The 23,306-nt window shown below is 37.7% G+C and overlaps 1 protein-coding gene across 1 annotated transcript in view; it reads right to left on the bottom strand.

Annotated features, from left to right (window-relative positions):
- LOC103255025 (ELKS/Rab6-interacting/CAST family member 1) overlaps nt 1-15,181 on the bottom strand; it is a gene marked incomplete at its 3' end in the record, with an annotated part of 346,229 nt that extends 331,048 nt beyond the window's left edge. Inside the window, exon 1 of the mRNA XM_021709939.1 lies at nt 14,742-15,181. Within this exon, the coding sequence (XP_021565614.1) occupies nt 14,742-15,155 (414 nt within the window). The remainder of the gene's footprint in view (nt 1-14,741) is intronic.
- Nucleotides 15,182-23,306: the final 8,125 nt, after the last annotated feature.

The raw sequence follows: 23,306 nt of genomic DNA, 5'->3' as shown, positions 1-23,306 counted from the left end.
TTAAAAGAGTAGTCCTAATGAACTGACAGAAGTTCTAATTCATAAACAGTTAACAGTTTAAACACCAGTAATTTCTCAACACCCACAATGCCCATTTAGCTGCAGAATACTACAGCATAAACCGCTATGAATACACACCACTTTCTGCTTCCTCTCTGCCTACCTACAGCCTTCACTGTGCAACTACACATCCCACTCATATGTTCAACAAACATTTCAAACTCTGTGCTCAAGACTCAACTCCCAATAGTGCCCCCACCTGCTCCTTACTTCCTGTTTACTCAGGCCAAAAATCTATGAGCCTTCGTAATGCTTTCCTTTCTCTCCCAAGCCTGGTCAGGAAATCCAGTTAACTCAAACTTCAAAACATACTCCACACCTAAGCCCTTCTCTCCATCTCTACTGCTACCACCTGGAGTGAGCCACTAAACAGAATCATATCTTTTAGTCAGCAACCTGCCAACTGAACTTCCCACCATCTTGCTTCCCTACAGCCCGTTCTCAACAGAGCACTAAAGCTGACCCTTTTAAATATAAATTTGCAATTGTCACTCCTCTACTCAAAAACCTATCATGGCTCCCCATAGTGGAGACAGAGCTCTTTCAGTAGCCTTTAAGGTTTCATCTCTTCTGATCCTTCCCTAAGTAGCCATGCTTCCACAACCCTAGATGTCCTGCATCTCCTCAAATACACTAGGCATGCTTCCGTCCCTTAAGACTTTTGCATCAGCTGCTATGGAAGGCTTCACCTACTTCTAGACTTGGCTCAAATGTCTCTTCTGTATTATCAGATTCACTAGTTGTGATAATGCCATTGCAGTTAGACAAGAAAAGTCAGTATGTTTTTGAGATTCATACAAAAGTCTGCAGGGGTAAGAAGACATTGTGTCTGGAATTTGCTTTAAAATCTTTGTAAAGAAAAGATAAAGAAGGAAAAAAGGATACAAGAAAATGGTAGGAAATTTTGGTAACAGGTCTGAGTGATAAGTATATGAGAGGTATAGAGGTTCGTTATACAAAAATTAATGTTCAATGTTCTCAGTATAATCTACCTTATTTTAAAATTTAACACTAACAAAAAAGAAGCCACAAGTCCTTTCCCCTTTATCTTGCTCTACTTTCTCTTTTTCCTACATATAGCACTTATCCTCCAAAGCATTATCATATGATTCTAACATGATATTATATGGTTTATTATGTGTACTGTTGACCTTCTATTGCCCTCTACATGAACATAAGTTCCACAAGGGACAGGATCTTTGTTTCATCCATTTATTGATGAATCCAAAGTGCCTAGAACAGTAGCTGTCACACTGGTAAGTGCTTAATAAATATTTAAAGAATGAATTCTGAATGAATGAATAATAAATGATTACCCAACATTCAAGAATTAGCTTAAAAGGAATTCTTTTAAGCCCCTCCCACTTCTGCACTGAATTATGTGTACTTCCTCTTCTTTCTCACACAGCATGCTACACTTCATAGCCTGTTAGCACTTACCACATTATATTTGGAATAATCTTCTTCTCTAACTTACCAGACTGCTATGTTAGTGAACTCTTTCAGAGTAAAAACTGTCATTTGTATTCCTCAGACACTGTCTGACATGTAAGCACAATCATTAAAAATTATTTCTGGATAATTTGTATTACCCAGAAAATTATTTGGCGGATAATAAATAATTAATTAATTATTTACAGGCTCAAGCCTGTAATCCCAGCACTTTGGGAGACTGAGATGAGGGGACTATCGGAGCCCATGGGTTTGAGAACAGTCTGAGCAATTTGGCAAGACCTCATCTCTACAATAAATAAAAAAATAGCTGGGTGTGGTAGCACGTGCCTGTAGTTCTGGCTGCTTAGAAGGCTGAGGCAGAAGGATCACCTGAACTCAGCAGGTGAGTGGGGTGGCCGTGAGTGTGCCTCTGAACTCCAGCCTGGAGACTCCAACTCAAAAAAAAAATATTTCTCTGCCAGGCACGGTGGTTCAAGCCTGTAATCCCAGCACTTTGGGAGGCCGAGGTGAGAGGATTGCCTGAGCTCACAAATTTAAGAACAGCCTGGGCAACTTGGTGAGACCTCGTCTCTACAATAAATCAAAAAATTAGCTGGGCATGGTAGCACATGCCTGTAATTCTGACTACTTGGAAGGCTGCAGCAGAAGGATTACCTGAGCCCAGCAGGTCGACACTGGGGTGGCCATGAGCACTCCAGCCTAAGCAATGGAGTGAGACTTCAACTCAAAAAAAAAAAAAAATTATTTCTCCTCCACATCCTTTCCTCTTTTCTTAGATGAAGGAATGAATAAAGAGATGAATGAATGAATGTTAAGCCAGTTTCTATCCTCACCTCTCTACTATTCTCCCTAAAATATCAAATACAGGACCTCTTTGTTCCTAAACCTAACAGTTATTGTCAGTTCAATCCTTTCCAAATTCCACCTAGTAATCAACTTTTTTTTTTAAACCATAGAGAGAGTTATTCGGAGGAACAGCTTTAAAAGTATAAACTGAGGCCAGGTGCAGTGACTCAAGCCTGTAATCCCAGCATTTTGGGAGGCCAAGGCAAGAGGATTGCCTGAGCCCAGGGGTTTGAGACCAGCCTGGGAAATCTGGTGAGACCTCGTCTCTACAATAAATCAAAAAAATTAGTTGGGCATGGTAGCACACGCCTGTGGTTTCACCTACTTGGAAGGCTGAGGTGGAAGGATCGCCGGAGCCCAGCAGGTCGAGGCTGTATGGTTGTAAGCATGCCACTGCACTCCAGCCTGGGCGACAGAGTGAGATTCCAACTCAAAAAAAAAAAGTATAAACTGGTTTCCATTAAAGAATTATCCTACCTCTAAATTCTTCTCCTCTGCCCTTTTCCCTTTCTTTCCACAGACAGGCATTTTCTAAGTTTCTGTCCTTGGAACTCTTCTCTATTCTGCAACCCTAATCCAAGGCCTTCATTTAACCCATAGGGTAACAACATCCTGTGAATCAGAAAACAGCAAACTTCTGCGGGAGATGCAACCTTACCATGAAGCACAGGCTGAATCTTAGGTTCCCTATGCTCCGTCAGCAGGAAGCTCTTTGGTGAACAATCAGTACGCACAGCCATGCAAAATAGCCCCGCCCTATTCCCATGGCTTCAACTATAACCTTTGCATGTATAACCCACAAAATCTACTTCTCTGCCCTACTCCTTCCTACTATGTGATATCTGACCTCCCTTCTGGAGTAGAGACTCCACATTGTAAGGGCAAGTCTACCTTCTACAACAGAAACTGAAAATGCCACATACTTGTTGCCCCAGGCCTTACTGTAATTAAGGCCCAGGTACACAACCTAATCACCTCAGTTAGACACCTCATCACATACTTTGAAACGGATTCTCATGACATGGTAAGGCAAGGACATGAATATTTAGAGACAATTTTGGCAATGGGTGGCAGAGGCAGCAGCTACCTCAAGCTTTCAGACTCAGCAACAGCAGAGGTTCTAGTGGTGGTGAGCAGTGTCAGCGATGTCGGTAAACAAGCTGCCAGGCCCTAGGCCTCCCGATAAAATCCGTACTTGTATACATCTTTGCTTTCTTGGCTATCTAAGAGATGTGTCACACTGTTAATACATTCAAACCTGAACTACTGGCCTTCCCCTCCAGATGTGCCTCATCTCACCCACCCTACATCAATTCTTGATAAGTGTCCATCCAGTTCTTCAGGTCAAAAACGCAGGAGTTCCTTCTTTCTAACACCCATATCCAACATACCAAGAAACCCTATCTTCAAAATATCTCCAGAAACTGACCATGTCTTACTATCTCCACCATCTCTGGTCTGAGCCACCCTTGTCTCTTGTCTGGATTACAGCAACAGTCCCCCAAAACTGATTTTCCTATTCACAAAAGAACAGCTACAGTGACATTTTAAAAAGAGAAGTCAAAACATGCTTATGATCCTCGAAAGTTTCTTATTATACTCAGAGTAAAAGACACAGTCCTTATGCTGGCTGCAAGGCTCTCTAATCTGGCCCCTTTACCTCTCTGGCCTCATCTCCTACAATTCTTTCCCTTGCCCAATCAGCTCCAGTCCGAATAGCCTCCTTGCTTTTCTTTAACCACATCAGTCATGCTCCTGACTTCACAGTCAGTGAGCCTTTGTGGTCACTGTTCCCTCTGCTTGGCTCTCTGTTCCTTCCATAACTGTTAAAGTCTATTTAAAAGTCAAAGTCTCTATAAGGCTCATCCTTATTATGCTATTTAACCCTTTGCGCTCGGGGACATCTTGCAGATCACCTACCAGTAATTCAACTACACTTTTTACAAAACAGTGAAAAACAATTCACTTTATATCAAATAGTATAGTGTTGGAACCAATTATGTTATTGTAACGATATTTGGATTATAATGGAATTTTGGGCGTTGAGGAACTCATTTATGACCAAAATCAAAATTTTATATCTTGTATTTTTCTAGCATGTGGTAACGTGTAAAACAATCACCAACATGCATTGTAGGTTCACTGAAACATGTTGTGCAATAGTAATTTGTTCAATGTTTCCCACCTGGTGTTTTGCTATTCAAGCAGACAATGTAGTCTTGTTTTCTTTCTCCCACATTAATAATATGCAATTTATTGTCCTGTCTGTTGGAAGGACACACTCGTGATTCCTGAAAACCACTTTTCAACTAATCAATCATATTTCAGTATATATTCCATCTCTTTGGTTTTTTTGTGCAATTTGAATGGAAAACACAAGGAGACATACATTTTTTTCAAATTCACACTTGTATAAGTTTGCCCTGTATAATCACCAACAATCTCTTTATGTGCCCTAAGAGGGGACATCCAAGTGGTTTGTTAGGTTTACAATGTCCTCTCAGAGGGGACATCTGAGTACAAAGGATTAAAACTGCAATTTGTCTCTAGCACATACTTCCAGTCTCCTTAATCAAGCTGTGATGGTCAAAATTAGGTGTCAACTGGACTAGATTAAGGGATACCCGGATGTCTAGTGAAGCACTGTTTCTGGGTTTTGTCTAGGTGTTTCAAGAGGAGACTGACATGTGAGTTAGTGAAATGGGAAAGAAAGACCCACCTTCAATGTGGGCAGACACCATCTAATTGGTTGCCAGCATGGCTACAAAACACAGGTGGAATAAGCGGGGAAGTAGCTTGCTGAAGTTTTCTCCTGCTCTCTCCCCCTTCCTCTCCTCTTGCCCTTGGACATCAGACCCCAGAAATTTTGGTCTTTGGACTCTGGGACTTGAACCTGCAGCCTTCCAGTGGCTCTCAGGTTTTTGGTCTCAGACAGAGGGCTGTAGTGTCAGTTTCCCTGGTTTTAAGGTTCTTCAACCTAGACTGAGCCACACTACCAACTTTCCTCACTGTCCAGCTTACAGATGGCCTGTTGTGGGACTTCACCTTGTAATCATATGAGCCAATCCGCCCTCATAAATTATTTTCTATATACATATATCCTAGTGGTTCTGTCCCCCTGGAAAGTCCTAATACTCATGGTCTTCCCTGTCTCATTAAATAACACTGTCATCCCAGTGGCTCAAGTCAAACTCTGGAGCTCTCCTTTTATTTCTTATGATCGTCATTTCCCACAACAAATTCAAAAGCGGGTCTCAATTATTCTACCTCCAAAATATTTATTGAATCTATCCATTTCACTCCATTTCCAGTCTAGCTTAAGCCTAAATTACTGCAACAGCCTCCAGTTAGTTGTGTTCATTTGCTTTGTCCATTTCAAGAGAGCCACTGGGGTGAACTTGATAAAGCATCAACCAATCATAGTGCTAATCTACTTTAAATCTTTCAATAAATTTCCCATTATACCTCTTACTCTCTACAAGATTAGCATGATCTGAACATATGGAAGTAACAAATACAAAACTGACCACCTTCCTGTTATAAGCTACCATAAAATTAGACCAAATGCATGAAATAACTGTTTTTAGACATTGGACAACAAGCAGTTAAAGGACTATGATCCTTGAGAGAGGATAAGGTGATGGTCCAAACTTCTAGTCCAATATTTAATGCAAGGAGGGGAAGCCCAAACAGCAAACAGTCTTGCAGAGTGTAGAACAAGCAAGACTCCCTAAAGGCAGGGAAAATTTGCAGAGCAGAATAACAGAGAGAAGGAAGTTCACCAGAAAAGCAGCAGTGCCTAACCTGGCAGGAGTCCCCTTGAGTCTTTGGCGAAATACTAAGTTGTACATTCACAAGCCAAGTCTGTGCTAGACAAGTCTCCACAAGGTCAGACAAAGAACTATTGGGAAAGAACAACTCAGGGAGCTAGGAGTTAAGTATCTACCTGAGCTCTCATGGGGTTGGGAAAAATTCAAGTTCCAAATAGCTAAAGTAAAAAGAACAGCAAAGACATTTAGCAGAGACATCAGAAAGATCAAACCTTAGGAGCAGAGCTAATTTAGCCCTAGAGGAAAGGCTACTGAACCATACCTTAACAGGGTTTAAAAGCAAATCTTAAAAGGATCAAGTTAATCTACAAGTAATTTAATTCTTGCAAAATAAAACAACACTTCACTAAGGAAGACACAAAAGTCCAGACATTCAATAACCTTGCATCTGTAATGTCCATCATACAATAACAAATTACTAAACAAAGCAGGAAAATATAACCTATCACCAGGAGACAAGTCATTGCAATGAAATAAACACAGAAATTGCAAAGATTAAATTATCATTCCAGCTAAAAAGCTAAGAAATGGTTTAATTGCATTTTAAAAAGGAGGAATTAAAGAGAAATCTGTAATTAAGAGATTTAAAGTACATTTTTGAAAAACAGACAAAATAAAGCCACATTATTTAGGGATGATACTTAAGAATGATATTAATTGGCCAGACATGGTGGCTCAAGCCTGTAATCCCAGCACTTTGGGAGGCCAAGGTGAGAAGAGTGCCTGAGCCCATAGGTTCAAGAACAGCCTGGGCAACTTGGTGAGACCTCATTTTGACAATAAATAAAAAAATTAGCCAGGTGTGGTAGCACGTGCCTGTAGTTCCAGTTACTTGGAGGCTGAGGTGGAAGGACTGCCGAAGCCCAGCAGGTCGACAGTGGGGTGGCAGTGAGCATGCCACTGCACTCCAGCCTGGGCAATAGAGTGAGACTCCAACTCAAAAAAAGAATGATATTAATTAAATATAATGCAATATATTGATAGTATAACATTAGTGATATAGATGTGACAAACATAATAAAAGGCAAAGGTATGGTTACCATTAAAGCCAGAACAGTGATTCCTTTTAGAGGGAAGGGAGAGATCTCAGACTGGGATAACGCTCCTGGAGGGTTCCTGAGTGGCTGTTAAAAGTTTTATTTCTAGATCAGGGTGGTGGTTACAAGGGTACTGACTTTATAATTTACTAAACTATACATCTTTTTAATATTATTTTCTACATATTTCATATTGTATCCAAAAAAAGCTTTTTAAAAATCTCTTAACTTGTTTTCTTCTGTTTCAACACCTAACACATTAGTTTAAGCTGTAATAATCTCTCATCTGCATTGAAACAATAAACGCGTCAGCCTCCTCCAAGTCTACAGTTTGTCCATGTTGGATCTATTCTCTACACTGTAAACAAGGTGATGGATTGGGCACACAGTCGATATTTAATAATATTTGTTCAATAAATGAATGTCAAACTTTAAAATGTATGAGTAAAAATAAAACAAACCCTGCTAATTGTAAACAACTTCATCTATTAATAAAATCACATACTCCATACATTATAACACTTCTTATTTGGTATGTCTATACCTATTTGAAAACATTAAGTCGGGCTCGGTGGCTCAGCCTGTAATCCCACGCCTTTGGGAGGCTGAGATGAGTGGATTGCCTGAGCCCGCAGGTTCGAGACCCACCTGGGCAGCGAGACCTCATCTCTACAATAAATAAAAAAATCAGCCGGCGTGGTAGTGCATGCCTGTAATTCCAGCTACTTGGAAGGTTGAGATGGAAGGATCGCCGGAGCCCAGCAGGTCAAGGCTGCGGTGGCCGGGAGCGACCACTGCACTCCAGTCTGGGCAACAGAGTGAGACTCCAACTCAAAAAAAAAAAAAGAAAACATTAAAACTACATTTTTCGCCAGACACAGTGGCTCATGCCTATAATCCCAGCACTTTGGGAGGCCAATGGAAGGCTTATTTGAGGCTAGGAGTTCAAGACTAGCTTGGGCCATATAGTGAGAGTCCATCTCTACAGTAAAAATAAAATTAGCCAGGTGTGGTGGCACATGCCTGAAGTCTCAGCTACTCGGGAGGCTGAGACAGGAGGATGGATCACTTGAGCCCAGGAATACAAGGCTACAGTGAGCTATGATCATGCCACTGCACTCCATCCTGGGCAACCCCCAACCTGAACCACGGGTGCTGAAGGCTAAAATCTGAAACCTGAAAAGAAGAAATTTCAGACATAAGTACTACTTTTTAGTCACAAATGCTCCTTTCTCTCAGGTGTATAAGTAAAAAGAACAGGACCCTGTCTCAAAAACTAAAATCCTGCAGTCTTTTTTTTTTTTTCCAAAGACCTGACAATTTAGGTTTTCAACTAATTTTATCTGACTTCTCTTCTTCTTCATTACCTAATTCCAAACAGGCAATTCTAAAATGCTTCATTTTAAGATGAAACCATTATAATTTCATTTTAAACCTTAGCAAGCATACAAGTAAAATATAAAGGAAGCAGATATCTATTTGAATAAAAAATCATCCTCTGCATACAGTAAGGAACTAGAATGCGTTTGAAACCATTCACAGGCATAAAGCCTTTCTATTAAAACATTTAAAAATCCATCACTTACAACAAATTTCCATTCAGAATTCTGCACATTAAAGCTCACTGTGAACAAATCTTGCAGTTAGTGAGCTAATAAACCCCCTTTCCCACTGAGCACATCAAGCATATCGCACTGTTCATGCAGAGAGGAGACTCTGGAAGAGAAGTCCTATTCAAGCAAGCATAAGAAGTAGAATATGCTGTCTGCTCCCTCTATTTTGCTTCTTTTGCCTAAGGAATTTCATTTAAAAAAAAAAAAAGAGGCAGAATTAACTGGATGCTGTTATAAGTGTCAACTGTGGTAGACAGTAGAAAAAGTGTGTTCATGTTCTCTCATTAACTGACTAAAGAATAATGACTACCCTGGAGCTAGAAAACACATTCAAAATAAAATGTCATGATTATTTTCTTTGTTTTTAAAAGTAAGTCAATTTCTACTTATACACTTTTTAGTCACAGATGCTCCAGGAAGGAGCATCTGTGACTAAAAAGTAATACTTATGTCTGGAATTTCTTTTTTTCAAGTTTCAGATTTTAGCCCTCAGTGCTCTTGGTTCAAGGATAGAAGCTCCAAATTGCTCATGAAATCCCCTCACAGATTCACTGCTCCAACACTCCACACCTAGTTCTGGGTTTACTGTATGTGCAACACAAGGGAGACAGAAGTAAAGAAGGGGAGGTAAACAGAAAGAATCCTTACCACTTTTTCAGCATCTCAATTCAGCCAGTGTCAAGCAGCATTGTACTTGAACATTTTACCATGTCTGGTAATGACATTATGTTGAAAAAACATTATCTTGTCAAAATGGAAACAAGGAACAAAAGACACAACAAAGAAAGGGAGGAGGAAAAATCTGAACAAATTAGGTGTGCAACTGTTCTCTTGTTCCAAAATCACTACAAAAGACCTACCTAACTAGAGACCTTTTTTCTTTTTTAATTCCTCCTATTTATTGACTATTTTGTCTACTTTTTTTCTATATATCTCTATTTCTTTTTTTCCTCCAATCTCCTCCGTTTAACATCTTCAACTGCCAATAATTCCTATTGGCATTCTTCAGAAGTGGTAATTTCAGAATCCCTAGTCTAGAACCTACTCAAATATTAGCACTTTTAGCCTCAAACATTTCTGCAAATCCTAACATGATAGCAGTTGTACTACTAAGTTTGTTAACTGAAATAATAAAGTCAAAAAACTAGCAGACTGCAATAATATTTTAAAACAAAGTTGTATTTCATTAATCATAAGAGCATTTATCTGCATTTTTTTAAAAATAGGAACACATATTGAAATATATTATTTAGTTGGCCTATAGACAATGCTTGGTAGGCATATGGACTGAAGATCCAAAAATGCCATGACCAAGTCAGAAATCTCTGCTAACAGACTGAGAACCAAGGTTTGGGTCTCATACTTTGATGTTATAACCTATAAAGTCTTAAAACGTCCTACATCCAAGCCCCAAGCACTTGCCTGTAATTCAGCATTTTTCCAACAGATGTCCTCACTTGTCTATCAATCAAATCAAAGGAAAGATGCTAGACAAAAACAATACAAAATCTACCAATACATGACACTTCACACTACATGATGTAGTTTCAGAACAACTAAAAATACACTGCTTAATTGAAATTTAATATTTTTCTCTTTGGTTTTCTTTGGAGAGAAATATTTACCTATTACCTACAGAATCCTAGTTATTAACAAAACAGAAAACTAATCACAAATGTTACTAGACACAAATGCCACTTTAATGTTACCATATTTCATCAACTCTAAGATGCCACTGATTATAGAACACATCACTGTTTTATGCGCTGGAAAGAAATAGGGGGAAATGTCCAAATAAGACATGATACAAAGCTTTGTCATTTAGAATTTTTAATTTATTTTTGTTTTATTTATTTATTTATTTTTGAGTTAGAGTCTCACTCCATCGCCCAGGCTGGAGTGCAGGGGCACGCTCACGACCACCCCAGCGTCAACCTACTGGGCTCAGGCAATCCTTCCACCTCAGCCTTCCAAGAAGCCAAAACTACAGGCAAGCACTACGACGCCTGGCTAATTTTTTGATTTATTAAAGAGTTGAGGTCTTGCCAAGTTGCCCAGATTGGTCTCAAGTCCATGGGCTCAGGCAATCCCCTTACCTCGGCCTCCTAAAGTGCTGGGACTGCAGGTTTGAGCCACCACGCCCAGCCTAGAATTTTTTAATACTAATTGCAAGAGCTCTCTTTTCTTAACTTATTTATTTCACCTTTATTTTTTTAGAGACAGGGTCTCGCTCTGTTGCCAGGCTGGCATGCAGTGGCACAATCCTAGCTCACTGTAAGCTTTAACTCTGGGCTCAAGCAATTCTCCCACCTTGGCTTTCCAAGTACCTGGGCCTATGGGCATGCACCATCACACCAGCTAATTACCTTTTTAAAAATTTTGTACAGATGGGGTCTCACTATGTTGCCCAGGTTGGTCTTGAATTCCTGGCCTCAAGCGATCCTCCCACTTCAGTCTTCCAAAGTGCTAGGATTATAGGCATGAGCCACTATGCCCAGTCTTTTATTAATATATTTAAACATAGAGTTTAATCACGTATCATTAAAACTATTTTCACAGCTTTCTCCACCCAGTAACTTTGTTTTAATGCTGACTCACAAAATATTTCTGAAGACACAGTGAACAGCAATTAAAGTTAACACATTTGCGGTTGGCAAATTTTTCACTTTCTTAATACTGAGAGGAGGTAAAAATAAGAAAAATCTGAAGCTGGTTGCCGCAAACTTTGGCTGTTAATAAGCACAAGTGAAATGGTCTTTTCTAAATTGTCACCTTTTTCCCAATACAGCTGAAAGGAGCACACATATCCAGTATTTGCCTCAGACACCACTCCAACTAGCATGCCATACTCTGTATTTTTATTCAGATTATAAACCATATATATATGTCTTCGTTTACATTGCAGCATTACATCACTATCTGTCTCACTATCACTAATAAGGTCACTGGATTCACCTTCGACCTCGGAAGTCTCATCAGCACATATTTCTTCATTTTCCATAATTACAGTAAATTATTTTTAGTTAAAGTATGAAAACCCTGAAATATCAAAATACAAGTATACAACACTAATCGCAACAAAATAATGACGAACTTGCAATTGCTACCAACTATGTAAATCAATAAATAACAACATTGCACATTCAATATCAGATAATTATCTCAGTTAACTTTCTCCTTGCCTCACTATTCTTTTCAAGCACAATATAATAACACATACATATGACAGCATTGCAGCATTCAGAAACAGAATTTGCAAAGATGTAAATTCACGTCAGCGGCAACCAGGAACAGAATTTGGAGTGACGTGGATTGACATCAGCGATCATGAATGAATGAACACAAGAAATCCTAAAAAAAAAGAAAAAGAAAAAAAAAAAGAAATCCTAACAATGCTCATACTGCAACTGAAGTGATGACAAAATCAACAGCTCTGATTGTATTTGTGAATACACATACAAATACATCAGCCCTGCTGCATTGCTGGCAGAGATTGTAAGATGTCATCAAGTGTAAGACTTAGCTCCATTGCATATTGCTAAAATGGGGGAAACTATGACTCTTAGAATTAATGAAATACCAATTTTTTCTTTTTTTTTTTTGTTGGAGTCTCACTCTGTCGTCCAGGCTGCAGTGCAGTGGCACAACCATGGCCACCGTAGTCTCGACCTGCTGAACTCTGGCGATCCTTTCACCTCAGCCTTCCAAGTAGCTGGAACTACAGGTACGCATCACCACGTCTGGCTAATTTTTTTATTTATTGTAGAGACAAGGTCTCACCAAGTTGCCTAGGCTGGTCTCTAACCCATGGGCTCAGGCAATCCTCTCACCTCGGCCTCCCAAAATGCTGGATTACAGGGATGAGCCACCACGCCCAGCCTAAAATACCAATTTTTTTTAAAGACAGATAATAATCCGATAAATAATATAACCTGTGGATATCCTAGGTTTGCCAACCCATAATTCTTTTTGCCTTTATTGATAAACTAGTGATATTAGGTACCTCTCCAACAATCTTTTTAAGCCACCACTCACCTAACCTGGATTAGAGCAGTTTACTAGACTCTCCTGTTCACTGCTGTCTCCCTTCCACATTTACTCTAAACACAACCCGAGTAAATTTTAAAAGTTAAATCAGATCATGTTCATTAAACAGTGGAATGGTTTTCTCTAGCACTGTGAATTAAACTGTTGCATTATCTGCAAGGACTACAAAGGCAAGTATTCTGTCTCCTCGAGCACATGGATTTTGTTTTGTTCACTGTTCTAACCTTGATGCTTTGCATGCAGTTGGTGCCCAACAAACATGTGATGAGTGGAATGAACGACCCTGACTCCCACTACCTTTCCAACTGCTCATCTCATCAAGTCTTCTCCTTAAATGCAGTATATTCTTGCCCTCTTGTCACCCTCCTACTCCCTCAAAAATTGGGCCTTTGAAACTGTTAACACTTCACAAAATGATTTTACCCAAATGCTCAGCAAAGCTGGGTTTGTTTGTTTGGGAAGCCTAAAGCTAGGTTCTTCTCTTTCTCTTTCTTCAGATGTCCACTTAAAGGGTACTTCCTAAAAGTCACCCTGTTTACCAAAATCCCTTTTCCCAATATAATTAGCATTCCACCCAGAAAACTAGTTATCCTGAACAGCGATGACCTACAGTATTCTAATTTTGTATTTTGTAAACCCAAAAATAATGAAAGAATATATAAATAATAAAAATGACTAGAAGCATAGAAATAATCAAAGTTAATAGTAATCACAGGTAATATTATGCCTTTGCTAATCCATTTTCTAAGTTTACTATAATGAACTACAATAGTTTTCCTGTGTAATAAAATCATGTTTTTAGAAAACAATGATTTCTCTTCAAAAGTGAAAATTGCCTCACTGTAACTAAATATTTCAGATTTTTTTAAAAAGAGAAATTATAAAATAAACTACAAATTTATAAGTTTTTCAATTACTATTTTTGTTGCTTTTGGAATATGCCAATTTTTTAACCTCTTTCCTCACATTTCATTTAAAAGTAATTATTCAATTGGGAATTTTGTTCCCCCTAACATAGTTGGGGATTTTTTTCCCCTACCCAAATGTGAAAATTATCTAACATCTGACCATATATATAGAAAATCCACACAAAACCATAATAAAAAATATTGATTATGAAAAAAAAAGAAAAAGAAAATCTATATATATGGACTGACTATATAGTATAGTTGTTAACTTCTTTTAATTCAATGTAAGATGAATTCTTCCTTTATGCCTTCTTAAAATGAAGCATTATCCAGAAAAGGGGAATATTATCAAAAGCCATTGAGTCAGCTAAAGCCTAAGTTTCCTTTCTAAAAAACAGTGTTTTTATACTATCTTTCTAGCCATGCCTCCAGGAAAGCAAATGATTTTTATCACATATATTTTATAGCAAGGCAACAGTTCCCATGGAAACCACAGGGCAAACATCCATTACTGCTGCCAAGGACTTTACAAACACCCATGAGATAACCACTTACTTTATCTTATTAATATTTTAAAATTGTGCAATAGCTAGCTACTCTGATTCTGGTTTTGTTGTGTTGTCTCTATGAACAAATCTAGAGATGAGTTAAAAGAAAAAAACAGACAATTTTGAACCCCTCTATTAACAAACGAGCTTTTAGAGATTAGGGGATTGAGGGAAGAAAAGACCCAGAAAGTTAACAAGCCAGCATACATACCAAACTATGTCATCCCATACAAGATACCAAGTCAGAATAGAAATCAGTGGCGTACTTAAAAGATGAATTCTCTTCTACTAGCACACTGCAGAGCACATAAATTTATCTGGGCCAAGATGCTGATTAATTTGGGGGGGGGGGAAGATAATTGATAACTCAAAACAACTAAAAAATGTGGTCACTCACCTCTCTTAGCATATTGTTCTCCTTTTCCTTCTGCTCCAAAAGGCTTTCTAGGTGGTGGACATGCATCTCTGCCTCTGCCAACCGTCTTGTTCTCTCGTGGTCTTCTTCCGTAGCCTTGGCAGAAAGTCCCTTGCTCTGCAGCATCTCTAAAAGCTTCTTGATAGATTCATCCCGGGCGTTCAAGGTCTGCTTCTGCGTCTCAATGCGCAGTTCCATTTCCTCCAGGGTTTTCCGAAGAAGGAACAGCTCTTTGGCCTGCCGCTCATGCTCAGCATGGAGTCTCTGAAAGTTCTCCTCCGTCAGCTCTGCCACACAAGGCTCGCCAGTCCTACTGCTACTATCTTGCTGAAACAGCTGATTCAGGTCCCTCTGGATTCGCAATTCATCCTGGAGAGCCTGGATCGTCATCTGCATGTGCTAGAACCAAGACAAAAAGAAAACCCCACATCAGCATTACTCCTCAAGCAGCAAAAGCAGAGCAGATTGCGGGAGTCAAAAATAGCTACAAGGGCTCTCAGAAATCTGCATCCAGAAAATCAGGATCCACCTTATTCTATTTTACAGTTTTTTAAAAAACGATGAACATAATCTGCAAAATGTCAGGAAATGAATTTGTGTTTATTCCCAAGATAGCAAGATAGCTATGGTATCTAAGCCATGACAAAATAAAGACACTGTTCAAAACTAATAGAATACATTAAATGGCTATATCAAGTTGAGGGGAGGGGCAACACAGAAGAAATCTATAGGAATATGAACACATTCATTTTAAAAATCTCACCAAAACATACAAAGACTATCACAACACAAAGTGACTAAATGACTTGTAAATATCCTAAACATTAAATAATAAATACTGACATTTAATGAGTAGTTTGTATATGTTAGATTCTGCCAAGCACTTTTTATGTGAATTCTTCTAATCTTCATTACAACTCATGTAGTATTTTTTACATTTTATTATGGTAAAAACATTTACCGAGTGAATTTACTCCAAGGGGAAATATCAGAAGTTAAATTCAACAGGAAAGCTGATTTCTAGGTATGACTGTTCCTCCTTTTTTGAACACTCATCATCAACTTATTCATGTCAGGAATAATATATGTTGGTTCTAGCTAACAGTTTCTTATACACCTTAGCACGCATGACTAAATCTAGCAAGGCAATTACTGTTTTGGTGAAGAACGAAACGTAAAAACGAATATGTTTACTTCAGTTCTGCTTGCACCCATTTTACTACAGCATGGAACTGAAACAATTCTCTGACTGGTAGCCTAGAAGTCCACACAGCAATTTTCTCCACTGAAATATACACCAATATTCCCTCTTTCAACTACAATCAGGTTAGCTTTACTTTATAAAAATTCCTGCCAACTCCCTTGAAAGAAGAAGAAAAAAAAAAAAAGCGGGCTACAAGCCAGGCTACTCTTAAGCCAGTATGTTCATACAGAAGATAAAATAAGCATTTTTACACATTTCACAGACATTTACAACAATCAACTAAAAACAGATACACTGCATTTAATGGAAAGATCTCAGTTGTAAGATATTACTAGAATTTCTATTTGGGAAATCTGTTCTTGACACCCTGCAAAATGATCTCACATTTCAAATTTTATACCAACACCCACTAGTCTACTTATCACTCTACCACTCAGCTTGATGCAGAAAGGCTGGAAAAGGAGCTGCCTGAAATTTACTCCAGCGATTGTACTATGATTATACCAAGCTGCATCTCAATGGCAGAATATTGTAAATAACAATAATGAAAATTCTTCAATATGTGACAGGGACATGACTTTTATGTCATGACAGATCACAGCAACCCTTCATATATTTTAGATAAACATCAGAAGCTCTTCTGAGACAGAACTTCCAACAAATAAACTACCATTAGTTTCTCAGAACAAGAGAACACTTTGATCCAGTTTATCCTGATTCCTAAAATAACAGAATGATGTAGTCTAGAGATATTTTTAGAAGAAAAGAGAACTGTGGATACATGAAAATGGCCATCATTACACAACAATGTATCACAGAGAACTCAATTCACCGTTTATCAAGATGTTCCAGGAGAAAATACCAGCATTGTACCCTATTATAAATGTTAAATTAAGAACTGGGTTTTTTCTGAAACATAAAAACACATATGCTAAGTAAACTTTATTAATGCAAGATGCAAAAGAGCTTATAATAATTCTTACTTAAGTTATCCAAGTCACGCTTCCAGCTTCCTTAAGCTATTTGATGCTCTCATCTGAGCTGCCCAGCACTGTATGTTTATTCTTGGGACAGCACTTACCAGTCTGATCTGAAATTTATTTCTTTGTATTTATCTTCAATAATTATCTTCAATAAACTTTCTAGGACTTGGGACTGTCACTTTTTACCCTAGGCAAAGTAAAGTACTGGAAATAATAAGTGCTCAGTAGATGTCTGATGAAAATTTGACATAAACAAATACTGAGAAATTATTTTGAAAGTAAATGGTTACTGTACAGCCGATACAATTTAAGTATCTGGAAAGTTATATCTCTTCCTTAAAAAATAACAGTGAATTACTCTAATTCTGTAGCAATTAGGTCCACACCAGACAACACAAATAATTCTTAAATCAAAAGTGACTAAATTATCAAATACAATCCTAATTAAAATGTTAATTATATCCTCTAGGTGTACTCTATGTTTGACCTGAAGCAAAAAGAAGTATTTTCAGATAATAAATAATCCACAGAAATCTTTAATAGTTTTAGTACTATACAAAGCACAGAAAAAGTGTAAGATAGAGTTCTTGTCCAAAAATAAAGCTCATGAATGAGTAAAACAGCTAATTAAACATGTACAATCACTCATCCTAGTACAAATTTTAAATAAAGAATATTTAAGAAAGAGAACAGACACATATTGATATAAAGCACTTATTTTACATGCAATATATTCTAATGAAGTTTAGAACCTATCACTATAAGTTAACTAAGCTTATAAATCTGTAATGTATCTCTATGGAAACAAAAACAGTTGAAAACAACACAGGTTCGAATTATACAGGGCCACTTATACATGGATTTTCTTCTGTCTCTACCATTCCTGAGACAGGAAGACCAACTCCTCTTCCTCCTCAGCCTACGTTTAGATAATGAAAATGAAGATCTTTATGGTGATCTACTTTCACTTAATAGTAAATATATTTTCTCTTCCTATAATTTTCTTAAAAACATGTTATTTTCTCTAGCTTGCTTTACTGTAAGAATACAATATATACATAAAATACATGTCAGCATACCATATACAAAATGTGCTAATTGTTTATGTTATTGACAAGGCTTCTGGTCAACAGCACTAATAGCTAAATTTTGGGGAAGTCAAAAGTTACACACAGATTTTCAACTACACAAGGGGTCAGTGCCTCTGACCCCCATGTTATTCAGGAGTCAACTGAATTCTAATTTCTATTATTTTATTAGAGGACACTAGGAAACTAATTTAACAAGTCTGAATCTCAGAGTCTGAGACAGAGGAAGTACTCTAAGATAATTCATTTCTCCTGATTGCTAGTCCACTGTTCTTTCAATTTATGGCAGAGATTTATTTCCTGTACAGCAAAACACACTGAAAGCTCTCAAATATTAAACCAAAATAAAGTTTGCAAACTGATCTAAATGCCAGCAAGAGACACAAACTAAAACACAAGAAAGGATCACATCAGAACTCAAGAGAGTAGATTAAATTGCTTAACACTCTCAACCATTACGTTGATCTTACTAAAGGAGTCATTCTCCTCTAAAAAATATGTCAGAATCAAGAAAGTGGATAAGCAATTATACCAGAATTCTAACAACTACTCTCCGCTACTGAATCCAGGAAAAAAAAAGAATATCTATCTTTGTGCTCTGCGAATCTTGTATATAAAGTGGCAAGATATCCCTGGGATACATCAAAATGTTTATATCAGCAATAGACACAATCTATTTTTATGGTAGCACGACCAAGAATAAAAATTAAAGAATGAAAATGTTATCAAAATGGGAAAGTCCTAATGTAAGAGATGCATTCCATATACATCGCATAACAGCATTTCGGTCAACAACAGACCACATGTACAACGGTAGTCCCAAAATATTATAATGGAGCCAAAAAAAACATCCTACCACATCGTAGCCATCATAACATCATGGCACAACGCATTATTCACATGTTGTGGTAATGCTGGTATAAACAAATCTACTACACTGCCAGTCATATAAAAGTGTAGCACATACAATTATGTACAGTACATAATACTTGATAATGATAATAAATGACTATATCACTGGTTTATGTTATTTACTGTACTATGCTATATTTCCTCTACTTATTTGAAAAAAAGCTAAAGCAGCCTAAGGCAGATCCTTTGGGAGGTATTCCAGAAGGCATGTCACCACAGAAGACAACAGCTCCACGAGTGTCATGGCCCCCAAAGACCTTCCAATGGGACAGATGTGGAGGTGGAAGACAGTGATACTAATGATCCTGACCCTGTAAAAGTATGTGTATTTGATCTTAGTTTTTAACAAAAAAAGTTTAAAGAGTTAAAAAAAAATTTTAATTAGAAAAAAAAGCTTATATAAGGATATAAAAAAAAACCATGTACAGCTGTACAATGTGTGTGGTTTCAGCTAAGCATTATTACAAGAGTCCAAAAGTGTAAAAATTAAAATATTTATAAAACATAAAGTTTACAGTAAGCTAAGACTAATTTATTATTAATATTTTTTATAAATTTCTATAGCTTGAGTATACAGTGTTTATAAAGTCAGTCACCTAGGCCTTCACATTCACTTACCACTCACTCACTCACTAACTTACCTAGAGCAACCTCCAGTCCTACATACTCCATTCATGCAAAGGGCCCTATACACTATACCACTTTTTTATTTTTTATATCATCTAGTCACTGTACTTTTTCTGTGTTTACATATGTTTAGATACATAACTATCACTGCATTAAAACTGCCTACAGTACTCAGTACAGTCACATGCTGTGCAAGTTTGTGGCCTAGGAGCAATGGGCTGTACTCTCTAGGCTGTACCATCTACGTTCACGTACTCTATGATGCTTGCACAACCACAGAATAGCCCAATCACGCATTTTTCAGAACGCACACCCGCCACTGACACATAACTACTGTGGGCTCCTCAAGATAATCAACAACTAAAGTCACAAACTGCTTGCAGTACGTACAAGTTTCAGAAACCCCATATGGCTTAGTACCCAGACCTCCTGCTATCTATTATTTGCAACCTTTATGTATGCAGTCTCCTCTGCCCTTTCCCCACCTTTCACTCCTACTTGTTCTTCATTCACAGCTCAGGCATCACTGCCCTTAGGCCCGTTCTGCCTCCCTAGGCTAAATGAGGGAATCTCTTCTACTTCCCCATAATGTTCTCAGCATAACCCTACTGCTGTACTTACATCACATCATTTTTATGTTTAGCCTCCCCAAACTATGAGCCTTTAGAGAGTAATAATTTCTACTCATCTTGGTATCCCCCATCACATAGCATGCACAATGGCCCTTTAAAAAAAAGAAGAAACATGTTTGCCAAATCAATAAAATAAATATTTTAACCTATTTTACCTTGTTATCTTCCTGTTAGCTCCTAACTATACTGATAAGCATTTTCAGATGTAAGATGGTATAGGAGTAACTTTCTCTTCACATCTTCACTGTATCTACCTAATCTACCTTTATTCTTTAAAATGTTGCCTTTATACCTCATGCCAATTGGTCCTTAATACTGACCAATCAGAGCAGCTACAGCTCAAAGGCTTGGACTTAGGGCTATATAAACACCAGGTTTTCAGCCCCAGATGGGCAACCCCTTTGGGTCCCCTCCCACTGTGGGAGCTTTTCTGTCTTCAATAAATCCTGATTTCTCACTCAAAAAAAAAAAAAAAGTTGCCTTTTACCCATCACCAATGAGACTTTAAACTGACTAGACCTGGTTTCCCACTGAAATGGTTTTGAGGAATGTTATTACACTGAGTTCATTCATCCATTGTTCTCTTGCTTCATAAGACAAGGAATATCCCAAGGATATCTCTTCTCCTATTTATGAGCCTCCTAGTTCTTCTAATGTTATAAGCCTAGTGTAGAATAACAGGAAGCTTATCATCATACATGAAAAAGTATTACAAAAGTTTTCCAAGGTATACTTCATTAAAAAGTACTTTTTACAAATACAAACTAATAAAACAACCTCATTCACTAACTATAAAGATAGCATCCAGGTGTCCTACTCCTCATGAAGTTCTCCTACTCCAACCAACGTTCCTTACTTTGAACTGTGAAGTTTTTCAAAAACCATACCCAGTTCTGAAGATCCAGCTGACAACATCACTGAACTCACAGCATTAACTTTCTACTGTTCCAACCATTCACTGTCAAATCCATCTTCTTCAGATGTTTTCTTATCCTAATTATTTTTACCCTGTCCCCCCTCCGTTACTAATAAATATATTTTCAGATGTAGGATGTTATAGAATAGTCTCTTCACACCTCCACTGCCTCTACCAATATTCCTTAATATGTTGTCTGCCCTTTACCCTTCACCCTCCCATCAATAAGGCTTTAAATTTATGGTTTCCTACTGAATTGATTTAGAAAGATTTTATTACATTGAGCTCATACGTCCATAAGTTCTCTTGTTTCATAACAAACTGCACACATTTAAAGATGTCTGGACAAAAAGTTAAAGGTGCAACTTCTGTATAAAAAAGCCAGAAGAATCATGTGACAATCAAACCCAAAATGCTGGTCTCCTTTAGACCAAGGTCTACTAAATTTCAATAAAAGCATGTCTCCTAGTATATGAATGACAACCAAGATGAGCTACCTTAATCAAACGCCTTAGCCTTCAAGGGCCTGTTTCTTTATATATAAAAAGAAGGGGCAGGATTCAGTGATTGCCAAACTATGTTCAGAGCTTAATCAGTAGATGTCCACCAACCTCCACCCTTTGCTCCAAGCAGAACAGTCTCTTTTTGTTTTATGGATTTCACTTAAACTGGTGATTCTCAACCCTAATCACATTATTAGAACAATCAGGAAAGGTTGTGATTGGACTGGGTTGACTTAGCAAAGGGGTGGGGTGTGTGTGTGTGTGTGTGTGTGTGTGTGTGTGTGTGTGTGTGTGTGTGTGTGTGTGTGTGTGTGTGTTTTAATTTAAAAGGAGGAGTTAATAATTTTAAACTCTGAAAAACACTAGACTCATAATTCTTAATGCTGCTCTAATGTTCTATGAATCTGTAACACTTTACCCTCGATTCCACAGACAGGTCCAAATTCTGAAATCCAAAATGGTCTAAAAACATCAATTTTTTTGTAAACTCACTAGAAAACTTAAACTCACCAGAAAAACAAGAGGCTGTTTTTAGTTTTTATTTATCCCAGTGTGAATGTTTATATACATCACTGCAGAAATCATACGAAAGAAAATAAACCATAGAATTCCATTATATATACAAAGTTCAAAAAGAATGCAAACTTTATGGTGTTAGAACTCAGGATAGTGGTAGGGGTACTGACTAGAAGAAGTCACAAGGGAATGCTTCTGGGATCTGGCAGTTAAGATCTTTTTTGACCTGGGTATTGAATACCAGAACAAATTCACTTTGTGAAAATCATCAAACTATATACAGGCATACCTCAGAGATAGTGCAGGATCAATTACAGACTACCTCAATAAGGCGGATACTAAAATAACGCAAGTCACATGAATTTGTTAGTTTCCCAGTACATACAAAAGTTATGCTAACACTATAATGTAATCCACTAAGTCTACAACAAACAGCATTCTGTCTAAAAACTGCTTGGGCAACCCTTTCGGGCCCCCTCCCACTATGGGAGCTTTTCTGTCCTCCCAATAAATCCTGCTTAAAAAAAAAACTCCCTTAATTACTAAATACTTTATTGCTTAAAAAATGTTATTGGTCTTCTGAGCCTTCAGTAATCTTTTCGCTACTGGAGGATTTTGCCTGATGTAGATGGCTGCCGACTGAAAAGGGTGGTAGTTGTTGAGGGTGGGAGTGGCTGTGATAATGTCCTAAGACAATAATGAAGTTTACCATATTAATCACTCTTCCTTTCATTAGAAAGCTTTATCTGTAGCATGCCATGCTGTTTTATAGCATTTTACAGACAAAACTTCCTTCAAAATTAGAATTTACAGAGTCAGCACAATGGCGTGTGTCTGTAGCTGAAGGTGGAGGACTGTTTGAAGTCTGGAGCTCAAAGCTGCAGTGCACTATATCATACCTGTGAACCACTGCACTCTAGTCTGAACAACATAGCAAGACGCTGTCTTTTAAAAAAGAGGGGGAAAATGAAGTCAATCTTCTCAAAATCTGCTACTGCTTATTGACTGAGTTTAAGCAATATTCTAAACCCTTGGTTGTCATTTCAACAATGTTGACAGCATCTTCCCTCAAAAGAAAGGAGTAGACTCCGTCTCAAAAAACCACTTTCTTTGTTCATCTATAACAACTCCTTATCTGTTCTTACTATTAATCAGATATTAATTAT

Source organism: Carlito syrichta, unplaced genomic scaffold (assembly GCF_000164805.1).
Source record: "Carlito syrichta isolate Samal-C Ts95f unplaced genomic scaffold, Tarsius_syrichta-2.0.1 Scaffold287765, whole genome shotgun sequence".
NCBI lineage: Eukaryota > Metazoa > Chordata > Mammalia > Primates > Tarsiidae > Carlito > Carlito syrichta.
Note: the sequence above shows the minus strand (reverse complement) of the source record. Positions and strands in the feature narration are given on the sequence as shown.